This window comes from Somniosus microcephalus, chromosome 4, assembly GCF_052327205.1.
Source record: "Somniosus microcephalus isolate GS21.2 chromosome 4, FLI_Smic_1.0, whole genome shotgun sequence".
In the NCBI taxonomy this organism is placed as follows: domain Eukaryota; kingdom Metazoa; phylum Chordata; class Chondrichthyes; order Squaliformes; family Somniosidae; genus Somniosus; species Somniosus microcephalus.
In genome coordinates, this window is record NC_140990.1 from 267,383,671 (window position 1) to 267,399,226 (window position 15,556).

The window sequence follows — 15,556 nt, forward strand, 5'->3', positions numbered from 1 at the left end:
AGACATGACCAGCGCCACGGTCATTAAATGCCTCAACAGCCTGTTCTGCCTGTTCGGTATGCCAAGCTATATCCACACGGATAGGGGGGCGTCCTTCATGAGTGAAGAGCTACGCCAGTACATGCTGTCCAAGGGGATTGCCACGAGCCATACCACCAGCTACAACCCCCGGGGTAACGGTCAGGTGGAGCGAGAGAACGGGACAGTATGGAGGGCAGTCACCCTAACTCTAAGGACCAAGGGCCTCCCTATCTCCCGCTGGCAGGAAGTCCTCCCAGATGTGCTCCACTCAATACGGTCACTATTGTGTACTGCCACGCCTCATGAGCTAATGTTTGTGTTTCCCCGGAAATCCACCTCAGGCGTATCCATACCGTCATGGCTCTCCACCCCAGGTCCGGTACTTTTGCGGAAGCATGTGAGGGGCCACAAGACGGACCCTCTCGTGGAGCCAGTGCACCTGCTCCACGCCAACCCACAATATGCGTATGTCCGGCACGCCGACGGACGGGAGGACACTGTGTCCATAAAAGACCTCGCCCCAGCCGGTAACAACAGCAACAACGACAACGACTACAACAACAACAACAACCACAACAACTATTACCCACCCACTCCACCCACTATTCTTTCATCACCCCCGGAAGAACACCAGCCAACGGTACCCCCACCACCTACTCCTTCAACAACCCCGGTGGCACCCCCGGCAGAGACCCAGGAGACCACCCGGGACACCCAGCCGGCACCCACGGCACCGCAACCGTTACGTCAGTCACAGAGGACTATCACACCCCCGGACAGACTAAATCTGTAGAAGGGGTGAATGTGATGAAATATGTCATTCATCAGACTCTGTAGTTAACTACATATATTGTATTGCCTGCTCCGGTGTCTTACCTTGTGTTGTGTATAGTGCACCGCCCCCTTTGTGTGTTGGCTCCGCCCATACCTGGCCCTACTTAAGACAAGCCCAGGCTTGTCTTGCAGCAGAACAGCAGCATGCTAGGTGACTTGGGTGACTGTCTGTGTGGAGTTTGCACATTCTCCCCGTGTTTGCGTGGGTTTCCTCCGGGTGCTCCGGTTTCCTCCCACAGTCCAAAGATGTGCGGGTTAGGATGATTGGCTATGATAAATTGACCCTTAGTGTTAGGGGGATTAAATACGTGGGGTTACGGGGATAGGGTGGGATATGTGTTGGTGTAGGGGTTACGGGGATCGGGTGGGATATGTGTCGGTGCAGGCTCGATGGGCCGAAATGGCCTCTATCTGCACTGTGGGGTTTCTGTGATTTCTGTGATTTCTGTGAAGACACAGGCATCTTTTCTTTGCTAATAAAAGCCTTGTTTTATTCAGTTAACTTTGAGTCTTGAAGTCATTGAGGCGCATCATTCTCCACTTGCCTGGATGAGTGCACCTCCCAACAACACTCAAGAAGCTCGACACCATCCAGGACAAAGCAGCCCGCTTGATTGGCACCCCCTCCACCACCTTAAACATTCACTCCCTCCTCCACCACCGGCTACCGTGGCTGCAGTGTGTACCATCTACATGATGCACTGCAGCAACTCACCAAGGCTTCTGCGGCAGCACCTCCTAAACCCGCGACTTCTTCCACCTAGAAGGACAAGGGCAGCAGGCGCATGGGAACACCACCACCTCCAAGTTCCCCTCCAAGTCACACAACATCCTGACTTAGAAGTATATTGCCGATCCTTCATCGTCGCTGGGTCAAAATCCTGGAACTCCCTACCTAACAGCACTGTGGGAGTACCTTCACCACACGGACTGCAGTGGTTCAAGAAGGCGGCTCACCACCACCTTTTCAAGGGCAATTAAGGATGGGCAATAAATGCTGGCCTTGCCAGCGATGCCCACATCCCACAAAAAAAAACAAAAAAAAATCCATCTGTTCCCATGAAAGCAGTGCAATGATGTACTGATTGTTCCTGATCATGATGGATGAATGGCTGGTTCTATACTGCATGTGTCAAGAATGTTAGTACATTTCACACAACTACCCTGCCATTCACTCATTAACTTCTCAATAAAGTTGGTCCCTGAAATTGGGCCTTGTTGCGCCCATTTTACAGTAGTAAAAAGCAGCATTTAAGTTGTTTTAAAGCATCATGCAAAATAAGCATTATCAGATTAGTAGAGATTTCAAAAGTTGTTGTTTGGCTCATACACTTACCTCTTGAGCATTTTTCTCCATCAGGTACAGCTACTAGAAAAGAATATAAAACTTACATTAGTTTAAAAGTGAAGTTACATGCTGGATCCACAGTAGATGCTAGATTTTTCACCTGTGACTCTGAATGGGTGGCAAGCTAGCCTGTAAAGATGGGAAGGAAATCTAGGGCCCTATAGTCGCCTCTTTGCTAATCTTAGCAAAAAAGTAAATGCAAGGAAAAAGTCATGTAATATTGTGAGAAAATTACAAAACGATTCCTCAATTGTTAGCACTTTTGCTTATTAATACTTTGTTAAAGTTTTTTAATGATGAAGTAATGCCACATAAGTATCAGCCTTGGCTCACTGGTAGCACTCGCCTCTGGGTCAAAAAGGTTGTGGGTTCAAGTCCCACTTCAAGATGTGAACACATAATCCAGACTGACACTTCAGTGCAGTACTGAGTGAGTGCTAGCACTGTCAGAGATGCCGCCTTTCAAATAAGATGTTAAACTCTGTCTGCCTATTTAGATGGTCATAAAAGATCCCACAGCACTAGTTGAAGAGCAGATAAATTGTCCTGGCCCATGCTTATCCCTCAACCATCACCCCCAAAAACAGATAATCTGATCATTTATCTCATTGCTGTTTGTGGGACTTTGCTGTGTGTAAATTGGCTGCCATGTTTCCCTCCATCACATAGAAACATAGAAGATAGGAGCAGGAGTAGGCCATTCGGCCCCTCGAGCCTGCTCCGCCATTCAATAAGATCATGGTTGATCATCCAAATTCAGTACCCTGTCCCTGCCTTCTCCTCATATCCCTTGATCCCTTTAGCCTTAAGAAATATATCCAACTCCTTCTTGAATATATTTAATGAATTGGCCGCCACTGCCTTCTGTGGTAGAGGATTCCACAGGTTCACCACTCTCTGGGTGAAGAAATTCCTCCTCATCTCTGCCCTAAATGGCTTACCCCTTATCCTTAGACTGTGACCCCTGGTTCTGGACTCCCCGGCCATCGGGAACATCCTTCCTGCATCCAGTCTGTCCAGTCCTGTTAGAATTTTATGTTTCAATGAGATCCCCTCTCATTCTTCTAAACTCCAGCGAGTATAAGCCCAATCGACCCAATCTCTCCTCATACGTCATTCCTGCCATCCCAGGTATCAGTCTGGTGAATCTTTGCTGCACTCCCTCCATGGCAAGAACATCCTTCCTCAGATAAGGCAACCAAAACTGCACACAATACTCAAGGTGTGGTCTCACCAAGGCCCTGTACAACTGCAGCAAGACATCCTTGTTCCTGTACTTGAACCCTCTCGCTATGAAGGCCAACATACCATTTGCCTTCTTAACTGCCTGCTGCACCTGCATGCTTACCTTCAGCGACTGGTGCACAAGGACACCCAGGTCTCGTTGCACTTCCCCTTCTCCCAATCTATAGCCGTTCAGGTAAACTGCCTTCCTGTTTTTGCCACCAAAGTGGATAACCTCGCATTTATCCACATTATACTGCATCTGCCATGCTTCTGCCCAATCACCCAACCTGTCCAAATCATACTGGAGTTTCTCGGCATCCTCCTCACAGCACACACGCTCACCCAGCTTTGTGTCATAACAGTAACTACACTCTAAAAGTGTATTTCATTGGCTGTGAAGTGTTTTGGGACATCCTAGGGTCATTAAAGGCCCGATGTAAATCCAAGTTCTTGCTTTCTTTCTTAGCATTCTGCAATTCCTGGATCAAACTGAAAATGAATATTTTACTCCAAGTCAGTAATTGAGTTAGTGATTTCAACGAAGAGCTGTGAGAGAAGTGAATGCTGGGTATATTACGGTACACCAGGGGAAGAGAGGATGGAAAGAGCATAGCTCACAATTTGCACCGTACAGTTGATTTGCCTCACCATGAAATAGGAGCACTGCATGAGAAGGCACAGGCTCACCAGGGAGGTGTGTAATCTGGTGCACAAAGACCTGTGGGGAGTGTTAACTATCTGCAATCCACTGTTGTGATACATGATGGCACTGAACTGCCATTGACATGGAAGCCAAACATACAATCCTGTGCTACTGCAAGAATAAGCCATTTGCTGTAAGAATTTGCTATAACTTGACCAAACTTAAAAAGTTGACCAAATTTAATATCCCAGCATGCTTCGGGAGGTTGAGAGGTTGGTTCCTGTGGGACCTTTGTACGAAAGCTGTTAATCAGATATGGAAGCGACAGACCCTGAGCAGGAACAAACGGCTGGGCGTTACAAAGACAGGAACATCTTCAGGCAAATGGTGTGAACAGCTTTGGGGCCCACTGATAAGAAGAGGAAAACAACTGCCGACCATTTGTCACCCAGTTTGGGACACATATGCGTTGAGGAGCCTGCCCAGATTTTTAGGGTATAAGAGATGCTGTTTTAAGACACTCGGGGCTGCTGCAGTCGGAGGAGACAACTTGATCAGTTGCCAGTTAAAGTTGTACATCTAGCCATCGCTGAACTGACCACTCGCTGTTGTTAGTACGTATATAGTGTTGGCTTATAATCATTTGAGCTTAAAGTAAGGGAATAAACCTGTGTATGCTTAGATATAATCAGGAGTATTATATGCAACAGTTTTGTGTGAGCTTACTTGTAACCTCTTGCTGATTTTAAGTAAAAAGGAAGTTATTCTCGAATCCTTGTATTTTGTGTTGTCTGTTCGACAGGTCTGAACTTTGGAAACTATTGGACGGGTTAAAGGACAAGGGTGAATATAAACGTCTTACACTACTTCACATACTCCAGAGCTGAAGGGTATCTTCAGATGATGCCCACTGGTCTGTTTGAGCAGAGAATATTGGACATCTGTGACATTTCTCAATCCTTCAGGTAGTGCAAGCATTCAAGAGAGAGGCTTCTACTGTTCCTGTAAATGCAGATGCCAGGTGGTTTCATTGGATGAAATATTGTGGGCAATGCACCCACGATATCCTGATATGCATGGTAGGCAGGCATGACTCCCGCCAGGCCGTATGCAATAATAATACCCCCACTATAAATTATTACCTGAATACAAGATGCCCAGATTCACATTTAGCCTGCCCCCAGGTTTCTTCACTGCAATATGAACAATATAGAATGCACGCAACCATTTTTCTCCCACTAACTGCAGTGTAGTCAACAGTTTACATTGATTTTTGAAATACAGGCAACAGATAATTATCAAGACTGCCTAAATTGGTCTGTGCAGGAATCATAATAACTTGGGGCTCTGCAGGGATCTACATCGTGAAAATTATGTTTTATTTCTATGTGGAACCAGATAAAATGATGGGATAAGAATTTAGGAAATAACACTAGATTAAAATTCTCAGTGAGTTCTAAGAACCGTCCATCAGAATGCTAGATCAAATATCGCTGATGTAAAAACAGCGTTGCAATTAACGAACTCTGAAAGCTGAAACTAAGTTTTCATCTCAGAAATTGTAGGGCTCTTTATGATCAGGGGCAGGGCCTATGCGCACTGTCCCAAACCCGAGTCAGAAAGCAATAGGCATTCATGGCGTGCTTTCAGCGGGAATCCCGCCAGAAAGCAGGAGCCCACCAGTGACACCCAGGAAATTTCCAGTGCTGCAGCAGTGGGATTGCTGCTGCAGCACCTGAAGTGACAGGAACCACATTAAAAGGGGCAGATGATCCCTGAAGGCTTCATCAAATCTCTCACTTAAGACCATAGTAAACGTAGCAGCAGGTAAGTGCTGGGGGCTGAAATGGAGGGGTGGTGGGGCGGGGTGGGGGGGAGGGAAGGGAAATCCCTGCCCAACTTTGCCCATTTTTCTGCCACTATCCTGATATTGGAAAATGCAGCCCTTAAACTTACATGTTCAGATGTTTAAATAGTCAATGCATTAATTTGTGAAGAACTAAATTAAGGTCCCCATTGAAAACAAGTTGTGTTATCATGTTTAGGTGATGAGTATGTTACAAAATAAGCATGCGTGTAAGCAACCATCAATAGGTTATTGCATTTTGCACTGTATTTAAAGCCTTTAGCAGATGTTGGTGCAGACTTGCTAATCAACTCTGGAGGCATTTACTTAATTTTGATGCATGCATGATGTACTGTATGGATCAATGCCAAAGGGCATACTATTTGACCACAGCTCAGTTGGGGCACTGTAAATGTGTTAAGTGATTTGTACCTTAGCTCCCTGTATGCTAATGCTAATTTTATTTGCTCCACATATTTATATAGGGAGCATAGGACGGGTGTGACCATATGACCTAAAGGGCTCAGCTTTTCTTCCTCTTTTGTATACTTGTCTTGAAAGAAAGTGCCATGGGTGGTATTTTCTTGAGATTCATAGATTCATCACCTAGTTTGAACATTTTAGTCTCTTGCATAACCTGAAAAGAAACGCCAAAACCCAGACAGAATGTTTGAACTCTGTCTGTCTATCTAGCTGCAGGGAGGCTGGAAACTTTGATGATGAGGGGTCAACTACTGAGCTAACCAGCACTTGCAGAGTCTTGTTGCAAAATTAGATTTTCTTTATTTGCCTTTATTGATCTGATGACCCAATGTTTCCCTTGTACAAATCAGTGTACATAAATCTCCTTTGTGTGGATTCTATAGGTTACTATAAATTAAGTTTTCTTTTTCCTGGTTACATTAAAAAACTAAAAACAAAGCAATCGTAAATTACTTTAAAGTTTGACCTTAAATTGCCAAAATAATGAACCTTCTAACATGATTTAATTCTCAGTTCAATCTTGCACTGTTAGTATTATAGACCCATTTCAGTTTCACAGCATTCCTTTTATTGAGGTAAGCTTTATACTAATGTGGATCCAGGATTTGATTGTAGTACTCCAATATTCTAAATCTTGAGCAACTTGTTTAGTGTAGTGATCTGGAAATGTGTCATCACTGAGGAATAAATAGCTCTTACAACAGCAAAGTATAATGATTATACGTTTCTACAACAGTGAAGGATAACAGACAAGGGTAAATTCCACAAAGGGATGAGTATACAATGATAGTGATGTCTACTGCAGTGACTAAAATGGAGAAGAAGCATATTTAGACCTCCACCATTCCCCGGCCACACATTGACAATTCTGAGCTCACTTATTGGAATGTGCACTAGCACTGTGCATGGGAGAAGTAACAGGGTCAAAGTCTAAAAACATAACAGGGCCTTAAATACAAAAAGTAGGGAGTTGATGATTAATCAGTACAGGACATTGTTTAGGCCACTGTTGTGGTAATGTGAAAATTTTGGGGACTCCATTATAGAAAGATATTGGAGCCATGGAAAAAGAGCAATGGCCCAGAAATTCGGGTCTCCACGGGTGAGTACGCATGGGGTACTCACCCGTAGGCCCGATGGAAGTGCTGGTTTCCTGCATGCACTGCGCATGCGCGGGAAACCGGCACTTCCGTTCCTCTGAACGAAGGGGTTCAGAGGTCATACGCGTGCACGGGGGCGGCTGCGCGTGCACATCAAACTTCGGTCTTTTTTCCCGGGAACGTAAGCCTGCAGAATTTAGAAATGTAAAAAGCAGGCGTAAGGCCTGCTTTTTACAAGGTAAGTGGTGAATTAATTAAAATTAAAACATTTTTTCCACAGGTTTATTATTTTTAAATACTTTAAAGCAAGGTAAGTTTATTTTTTAGCTCCGTTAGAAAATAAAATTATTTTTTCAAAAATTTAAATTATTGTTTAAAATAGTTATTTCATGTAATTTATAGTTTATTTTAAAAATGTGATGTTTTTAAAAATTTATTTTAAGATTTAGTGCTATTTTGGGGCCGTAGTATTTATAAGTCTTGACAGCACTTCCTGTCAGACTTATGAATGGAGCATTCCCTGCTCCGATTGGCTCCCCATGGCTCACGTGATCCCGGGGACGCATCGAACTAACTGCGCCCCTGGGATACGCAAGCACTGCGCGCCGGCAGCTGGAGCAGGCCCCGGATCGGAATTCCACGGGGGCCCAGAGCTCAACGGCCGGCGCGCTAGGTAAGTGCAGATCGGGGGCTTGCACCCGCGGGAAGCCCCCAACCTGAATTTCTGGGCCAATGTAGATTTATTAGGATGATGATTAAATGGATGAGATGATGGTTATGAGGGGAGACTTGAAGAATTAGGACTGAAATCGGTAAAGCAGAGAAGATCTAATAGCAGTGTTCAAATTTGAAAAGGACGCGAGAGGGTGAGAGGGATCATTCCATCGGTCCAATCAACTGGTAACGGGGTTAGAAACCTAGGGCTGGATTTTGTCAATGGAGACGTGCTGGAGATGGGACCCGGGTTTCCGGGTTTCAGTCCCACCCCCAACGACGTCTGACCAACCCACACTGCTTTCCCTTGATTGGCCTTGTTAAGCCTGCCCTGCGGACTTACCGGCCAATTAAGGGAAAGCCGGTGACAGATGACGTCAGCGTTTGACAGCTTTGAGAAGCTGTCAAACACTGACGATCTCTGTTCTAAGGTGAGCCTTTGTGCAAAGGCTCACCAAGACCTCTCTCCTCAGCAGAAAGCAGATGGCCATTGAGAGGAGGCACCTCCGATCCTCAACGGTTGAAGCCTGCAGGAAGAAGCAAAGGTAAGGAAACATTTTCCAACACTTTACACTCCCCTCTCATACTTACCTGTCCACACTTGCACCCATCACTCACCTCTACAGCTGACATTTCGACCCCTCTCACCCCCGCAGACCCACTGCTCGCCTCGCTGACCCTGGCGAGGTTCGCAGACATCGGGAAGCCCGCAATTCACAGAATCACAGAAACCCCACAGTGCAGATAGAGGCCATTTCGGCCCATCGAGCCTGCACCGACACATATCCCACCCGATCCCCGTAACCCCTACACCAACACATATCCCACCCTATCCCCATGTATTTAATCCCCCCTAACACTAAGGGTCAATTTTTATCATGGCCAATCAACCTAACCCGCACATCTTTGGACTGCAGTCATAAAATGGGGAAAAGCCTCAAAACTGCCCGTTAACTACCTGTTAACAGGCAGTTAATTGGCTCTAATCCCCTTCCTGCGCGACTCGGGGACCCGCCTCCTGGGAAGATGGCATGGAGGCGGGTTGGAGGTGGGGTCGGTACCCGCTCCCAGTTTCTGCCATTTTCCCGGCAGTCCCGCCTCCATACCTGCCTCCCCAGGGTGGGAAAATTCTCCCCTTAGAATTAGTACTCAGATCATAAAGTTTAGAAGACCTTTTTCATGCAAAGGGTTATTGATTATTCAGTGCACATCTAGAAAGAAAGAACCTAAAGAAAGAAAGACTTGCATTTATATAGCACCTTTCACGACCTCCAGACGTCCCAAAGTTCTTTTTGAAGTGTAGCCACTGTTGTAATGCAGGAAATGATGATGTCTAGGGTGATATTTTCTTGAGATTGATCACCTAATACAAAGATTGCTACTGAAGCTGTGTTAATCACAGCATTTAACATGAATTAAATAAACACGATGATTTTTAGTTGAAGGAAATTTCTGCTCATTCAGCTGAAATATATAGTTGTGGCATTTTCTTGTGTGGGTTGCTTACAATTTGCATGTTTATGTAATATATCCTTCATATTAGGTATGCCATAGGATTAATGGTGGATATACAAAGCTACCAACATATAGTCAGTGATGTCTTGAATTTTGGGGAAGGCATCAGTTTGGTAAAGCTTTTAGTTATCTCTGCTACTGGTCAATGCTGAGGCTTATGTAATTATGTGCATTGCAATACAGGGCTTCGGTTACCTCCTTGGTAGAACAGTGCTTGACAAAGAGTCCTGAAATACCCCCTGTGGGTGATTTAAAAAATCTTGTGGCATAAAAATTGAGGGCAGTGACCAGCTTCACGGCAGTTATTACTGATAGTGCACATTATAGATGTTGATTCAGGTCTACTGTGGTCAGATGGAACACCTCAGTTACAGACTCCCTGCTGAACCTGAACCTATTCATTCACTGCTCCTTTGCCATGCTCATGCAACTGACTCTGTTACTGCAGACACACTGCCTCCAGTGGTGCCTGCTACAAGTCGGGCATGTCTTTTGCCCTCTGTGTGCCTGGGCTTCTCTTTCCTCCTGCAGTTGTATTGAAATGGCTGCTACAGCCATGCTCTCTATAGTCTGTCAGTTTTTGTTGAATTAATTCATTCCAGGTTGACCTGGAGTCCATTTTCTCCTGTCCTGCATAATTCTGCACGATTGACCCTTAACAAGTAAAAATCTGTTGTTTCTCTCACTTCTTGATAATTTTCAAAAAAAATCGTATCTGGAGCTATGGTAAACATGACCAAAAAGTCCATTAACATTTCTTACCAGAAGTGTATTACTGATAACAAATATTGACTATTTCTGGAAGGAGCACTTCGAAGATCTCCTTAACCGAGACTCTGTCTTCAACGCGAGGGTCCTCAACTCCATCCTGCAGCATGCTACCTGCCACCACCTCAGCACAGCCCCAGCCCGGCATGAGGTTGAAAAGGCCATCTGACAACTGAAGAACAACAAGGCCTCAGGAGCAGATGGAATCCCTGCCGAGGCACTAAAGCATGGCAGAGAAGCACTACCGGCGCGAATTCATTAACTCATTTCTCTTATCTGGAAGGTGAGCATGCCAGGGGATCTCAGAGATGCCGTTATTGTGGCCAAAGATGACAAGTCTGATTGTGGTAATTACAGAGGAGTTTCCCTGCTGTCTGCCATAGGGAAAGTCATTGCAAGAATCCTCCTCAATCGCCTTCTCCCAGTGGCTGAAGAGCTCCTCCCAGAGCCGCAATGTGGATTCCACCCACTAAGGGGCACAATGGACATGATCTTCACCGCTCATCAATTACAAGAGAAATGCAGGGAACAGCACCAACCGCTGTACATGGCCTTCTTTGACCTCATAAAAGCCTTCGTCACTGTCAACCGTGAGGGATTATGGGGTGTCCTCAAATTCGGCTGCCCTCAAAAGTTTGTCATCATCCCCTGCCTGCTTCACGACAACATGCAAGCCATGATCCTGACCAACGGTTCCACCACAGACCCAATTCATGTACGGACCGGGGTCAAGCAAGGCTGTGTCATCGCACCAATGCTCTTCTCGATCTTCCTTGCTGCAATGCTCCATCTCGCCCTTCGTAAACTCCCCGCTGGAGTGGAACTAATTTACAGAACAAACGGGAAACTGTTCAACCTCCGTTGCCTCCAGTCCAGATCCAAGGTCGTCCCATCCTCTGTCGTCGAATTACAGTATGCAGACGACGCTTGCGTCTGTGCACACTCGGAGGTCGAACTCCAAACCATCGTCAACACCTTCACCGAAGCGCACGAGAGCATGGGCTTTACACTAAACATCCATAAGACAAAGGTCCTCTACCAACCTGCCCCCGCCACACAGTACTGCCCCCCAATTATCAAAATCCACGACAAGGCCATGGACAACGTGGACCACCCTCCATACCTCGGGAGCCTACTGTCAACAAGGGCAGATGTCAATGACGAAGTCCAACACCGCCTTCAGTGTGCCAGTGCAGCCTTCGGTCGCCTGAGGAAGAGTGTTTGAAGACCAGGATCTCAAACCCAGCACCAAGCTCATGGTCTACAGAGAATTGTGATACCCGCCCTCCTGTATGGCTCAGAGACATGGACCATGTACAGCAGGCACCTCAAAGTACTGGAGAGGTACCACCAATGCTGCCTCCGCGAGATCCTCCAAATCCATTGGCAGGATAGGTGCACCAACATCAGTGTTCTCGCTCAGGCGAATGTCCCCAGCATCGATGCCTTGATCACGGTTGATCAGCTCCGATGGACGGGTCACATCATCCGCATGCCCGATACGAGACTCCCAAAACAAGCGCTCTACTCGGAGCTCCGACACAGCAAGAGAGCCCCAGGTGGGCAGAGGAAACACTTCAAGGACACCCTCAAAGCCTCCTTGAAAAGGTGCAACAGCCCCACCGACACCTGGGAATCCCTGGCCCAAGACCACACAAAGTGGAGGAGAAGCATTCGGGAAGGCGCCGAACACCTCGAGTCTCTTCGCCGGGAGCAAGCGGAAGCCAAGCGCAAGGAGCGCAACCACCCGCCTCTTCAACCACCGTCTGCCCCACCTGTGACAGAGACTGTAGGTCCCGCATTGGACTCATCAGTCACCTGAGAACTCATTTTTAATGTGGAAGCAAGTTGTCCTCCGTTCCAAGGGACTGCCTAAGAGAAGATTTCTCTAAAATTATCAAAAAAAGGAAAATATGCCCTCGAGTGAGATGGGCAAATTAATGTCAATTTGTTTGTGGACCATTCGGAACATTGTTGAAAATGGCCAAACTCATTTTCAAGCCTTATAATGAAAAGGGGGAGAGATTTTCATTCCATCTTTCAGGATCAAATCCAGGTCACAAATGTGGAAGGACAAAATAGTTTCTATTGTGCCTAATCTCATTATATGAGTTAAAAGTTTTCCATGAAGTAGAAAAATATCAAATTTTATTTCAAATAAATGTAAAATATGTAGACTATAAATAGAAACAGCTTTCAAAACAAAGTCACAATGAAAATAGCCAATGCATAGCAGTGTCAGAATTTATTACAACCCATGATCCAGACAAACAACTAAAGTTGTAAGTATACTGTGTCACTTGTCACCCTCTTCAGAATCAGTACACACAAGGCAACAATCCAAAGAGAACCTATATAAAGATTCACTGTATATTGAACGGAGCCAGATGTTAACAGAATGGAACAGAAATTAACAATGAATCACTCAGGAACATTATATACTGAGATGATAAATATAATGGCATTTTTCTTAATCTACTTGGTGATGGAAAACAAAAAAATGGTGCTATGCAAAGATTAGCTTGAATCCTACTCACTTGTTGTCGTTTCACATGTGACTGATTTTCCAAAGTCGTCTTCACAATTAACTGTTTTCCACTGTCCTGACTTTGTGTCCATGACAGTACATGTGTCAGCATCAAATGTCCCTCCAGGTGGCTCCCCAGGAGCCCAGTTTGAGTAATTTACTGCAGACTGATCAAACCATCTCAAGGTATTGCCTAAATAACAACAAAAGTCAGTTCATGGCACACCGAAGAAAGAGATTCATGGGATACAAATCTATTTGAATAGAACTAGTTATACTTTCAATGCATTTTTATGTTCATCAGAATAAGAGATGTGAATACAACACTTTTCCACTTTAAGCACCCGAAACATCAACATCAAGCTCTCCAAGATAAGGTATTTGTTAAGTCTGTGTGTTCCAGTTATATTTAAGGTCAATTACTGACACAGACTACAAGAATAACTTTTCAATAGGTCTTTACTATTCGGAGGTTAGGGCTGTACTACCCAGCAAATTACTACACAGCACTTATATACCGGTGTGGTCACCACCGGTATTACCGTATACAGCAGCCAGAGAAAGTAGTACATCTCTTAAGGTGGAACAGGTTTAAGTTCTCTTAAGGTGGAACAAGTTACATACACCACAATCCTCCCTTTTTAGCTTAACAGTTATATCCCCATTTAACATAACATAATAACATATATACATATACAACTTCATGTAGAAACAGTTCAAAGGTTCAGTCTCTCAGGAGGCCTCCTGATTCGAGTTGGATAACGCCTTTCAGGGGTCTCTGATTCTTGTTGCTGAGGTGACTCCTCTAGTTGGTCTCTTATGTCTTGGACATCATCATCAGGTACATTCACTGCCGAGGTAGATGCTTCAGGTTCACTAACTTCTTCCACGGTTGTCTCTGTCGTAACCATGGGTTCGACCCTTGTTCTCGATTCTACCAGTTGGTCAGCATGACGCCGTATTACATTTTTACCAACATCTACCGTGTACATCAGGGGTCCTTGTCTGGCCCGAATTGTTCCGGATTTCCATTTCTCGTTTCCATAGTCCCTGGCCAACACTGCTTGTCCTACCTCGAAACTCCGAGTGGTCTTGTTATTTATATGCTGGAACTGTTTGTTTTCAACTTCCCTCCGCACATTTGGTTTTAACAAGTCCAACCTGGACCGCAACCTCCTGTTATAAAACATCATGGCAGGACTTTGGTTTGTCACTGCATGAGCGGCGTTTCGATATGCCAGTAGAAACTTGTCCACCTTATGTTGTAGTGGAATCTGATCTTCGCTCATGGCCTTTATTGCCTTTTTGAATGTTTGTACAAATCTCTCGGCCAACCCATTTGTAGCCGGATGATATGGGGCAGAGGTATAATGTTTCACCCCATTCTTCTTTAAGAATTTTTGGAATTCTTCTGACACGAACTGTGGTCCGTTGTCGGAACATATTTGTTCTGGCAATCCGTTCCTTGCGAATATCGTTCTTAACACCGCAATTGTCTTTTCTGAAGTAGTGGTAGTCATCTTGATCACTTCTGGCCATTTTGAATGTGCGTCCACCGCAATTAGAAACATGGAGTCCATGAATGGACCAGCAAAGTCAATATGTACGCGTTGCCATGGGGCTGAAGGCCATTCCCATGGATGCAGCGGTGCAATCGGAGGTGCATTTTGCACTTTTTGGCACCCTGAGCAGCTTTTCGTCAGCTCCTCTATCTGTTGGTCAATACCCGGCCACCACACATAAGCCCTAGCAAGGCTTTTCATCTTGACTCCCCCCAGATGACCTTCATGCAGTTCCTTTAGAACTCTTTCCCTTAACTTAGGAGGAATAATCACTCTCGTTCCATACATCAATGTTCCTTGACAGACGGACAGCTGGTCTCGTCTTGCCGAGAATGCCGGTAACAGAGAATCACCATGTGCTGGCCATCCCTTCACTGTCACCTCGTAGACTCGGGACAGTGTCGGGTCGTTCCTGGTTTCTCTTTCAATACTTGCATTGGTGACTGGTAAACACTCGATGATGGTCGAGTGAAATAACTCAACAGGGTCAACCTTCGTTGTCTCCTCTTCTTCAGGTAGTGGCAGGCGCGACAGCCCATCAGCATTACCATGCTGCTTTGTACCTTTGAATTCTATCTGATATTGATGTGCCCCTAGGAAAAGGGACCATCTCTGGAGTCTCTGTGCTGTCATCACCGACACACCCTTCTTAGGGTTAGAAATGGATACCAATGGCTGATGGTCTGTCAAAAGCGTAAACTTTTGGCCCTGCAGGTAATGATTAAACTTCTTTACTCCCCACACAAGGCTGAGAGCCTCCCTATCTATCTGAGCATAGTTGCGCTCAGCGGAGGTCAATGATCTGGATGCGAACGCGACTGGCCTCTCCGTGCCATTTGGCAACTTGTGTGAGAGTACTGCCCCAATACCATATGGAGAAGCATCACAAGCCAAACGAATAGGCAGTGTTGGGTTGAAGTGAGCCAACACTTCCTCTGAGGTTATCAATTCCTTGCTTTTGCGAAAGG

At 45.5% G+C, this 15,556-nt stretch overlaps 1 protein-coding gene across 4 annotated transcripts in view; it reads right to left on the reverse strand.

Annotated features, from left to right (window-relative positions):
• Positions 1 to 15,556, reverse strand: part of cd302 (CD302 molecule) — a 56,728-nt gene that overhangs the window by 12,975 nt on the left and 28,197 nt on the right. The window contains exons 4-6 of one of the 4 annotated variants that reach the window (XM_085986387.1): positions 13,037 to 13,219; positions 9,463 to 9,579; positions 2,192 to 2,224 (exon numbers count right to left, since the gene is read on the reverse strand). In XM_085986387.1, coding sequence (XP_085842513.1) covers positions 9,479 to 9,579; positions 13,037 to 13,219 — 284 coding nt within the window. In that variant the 3' untranslated portion in view covers positions 2,192 to 2,224; positions 9,463 to 9,478. The remainder of the gene's footprint in view (positions 1 to 2,191; positions 2,225 to 9,462; positions 9,580 to 13,036; positions 13,220 to 15,556) is intronic. The other 3 variants (XM_085986385.1, XM_085986384.1, XM_085986386.1) reach the window with 3 other exon arrangements.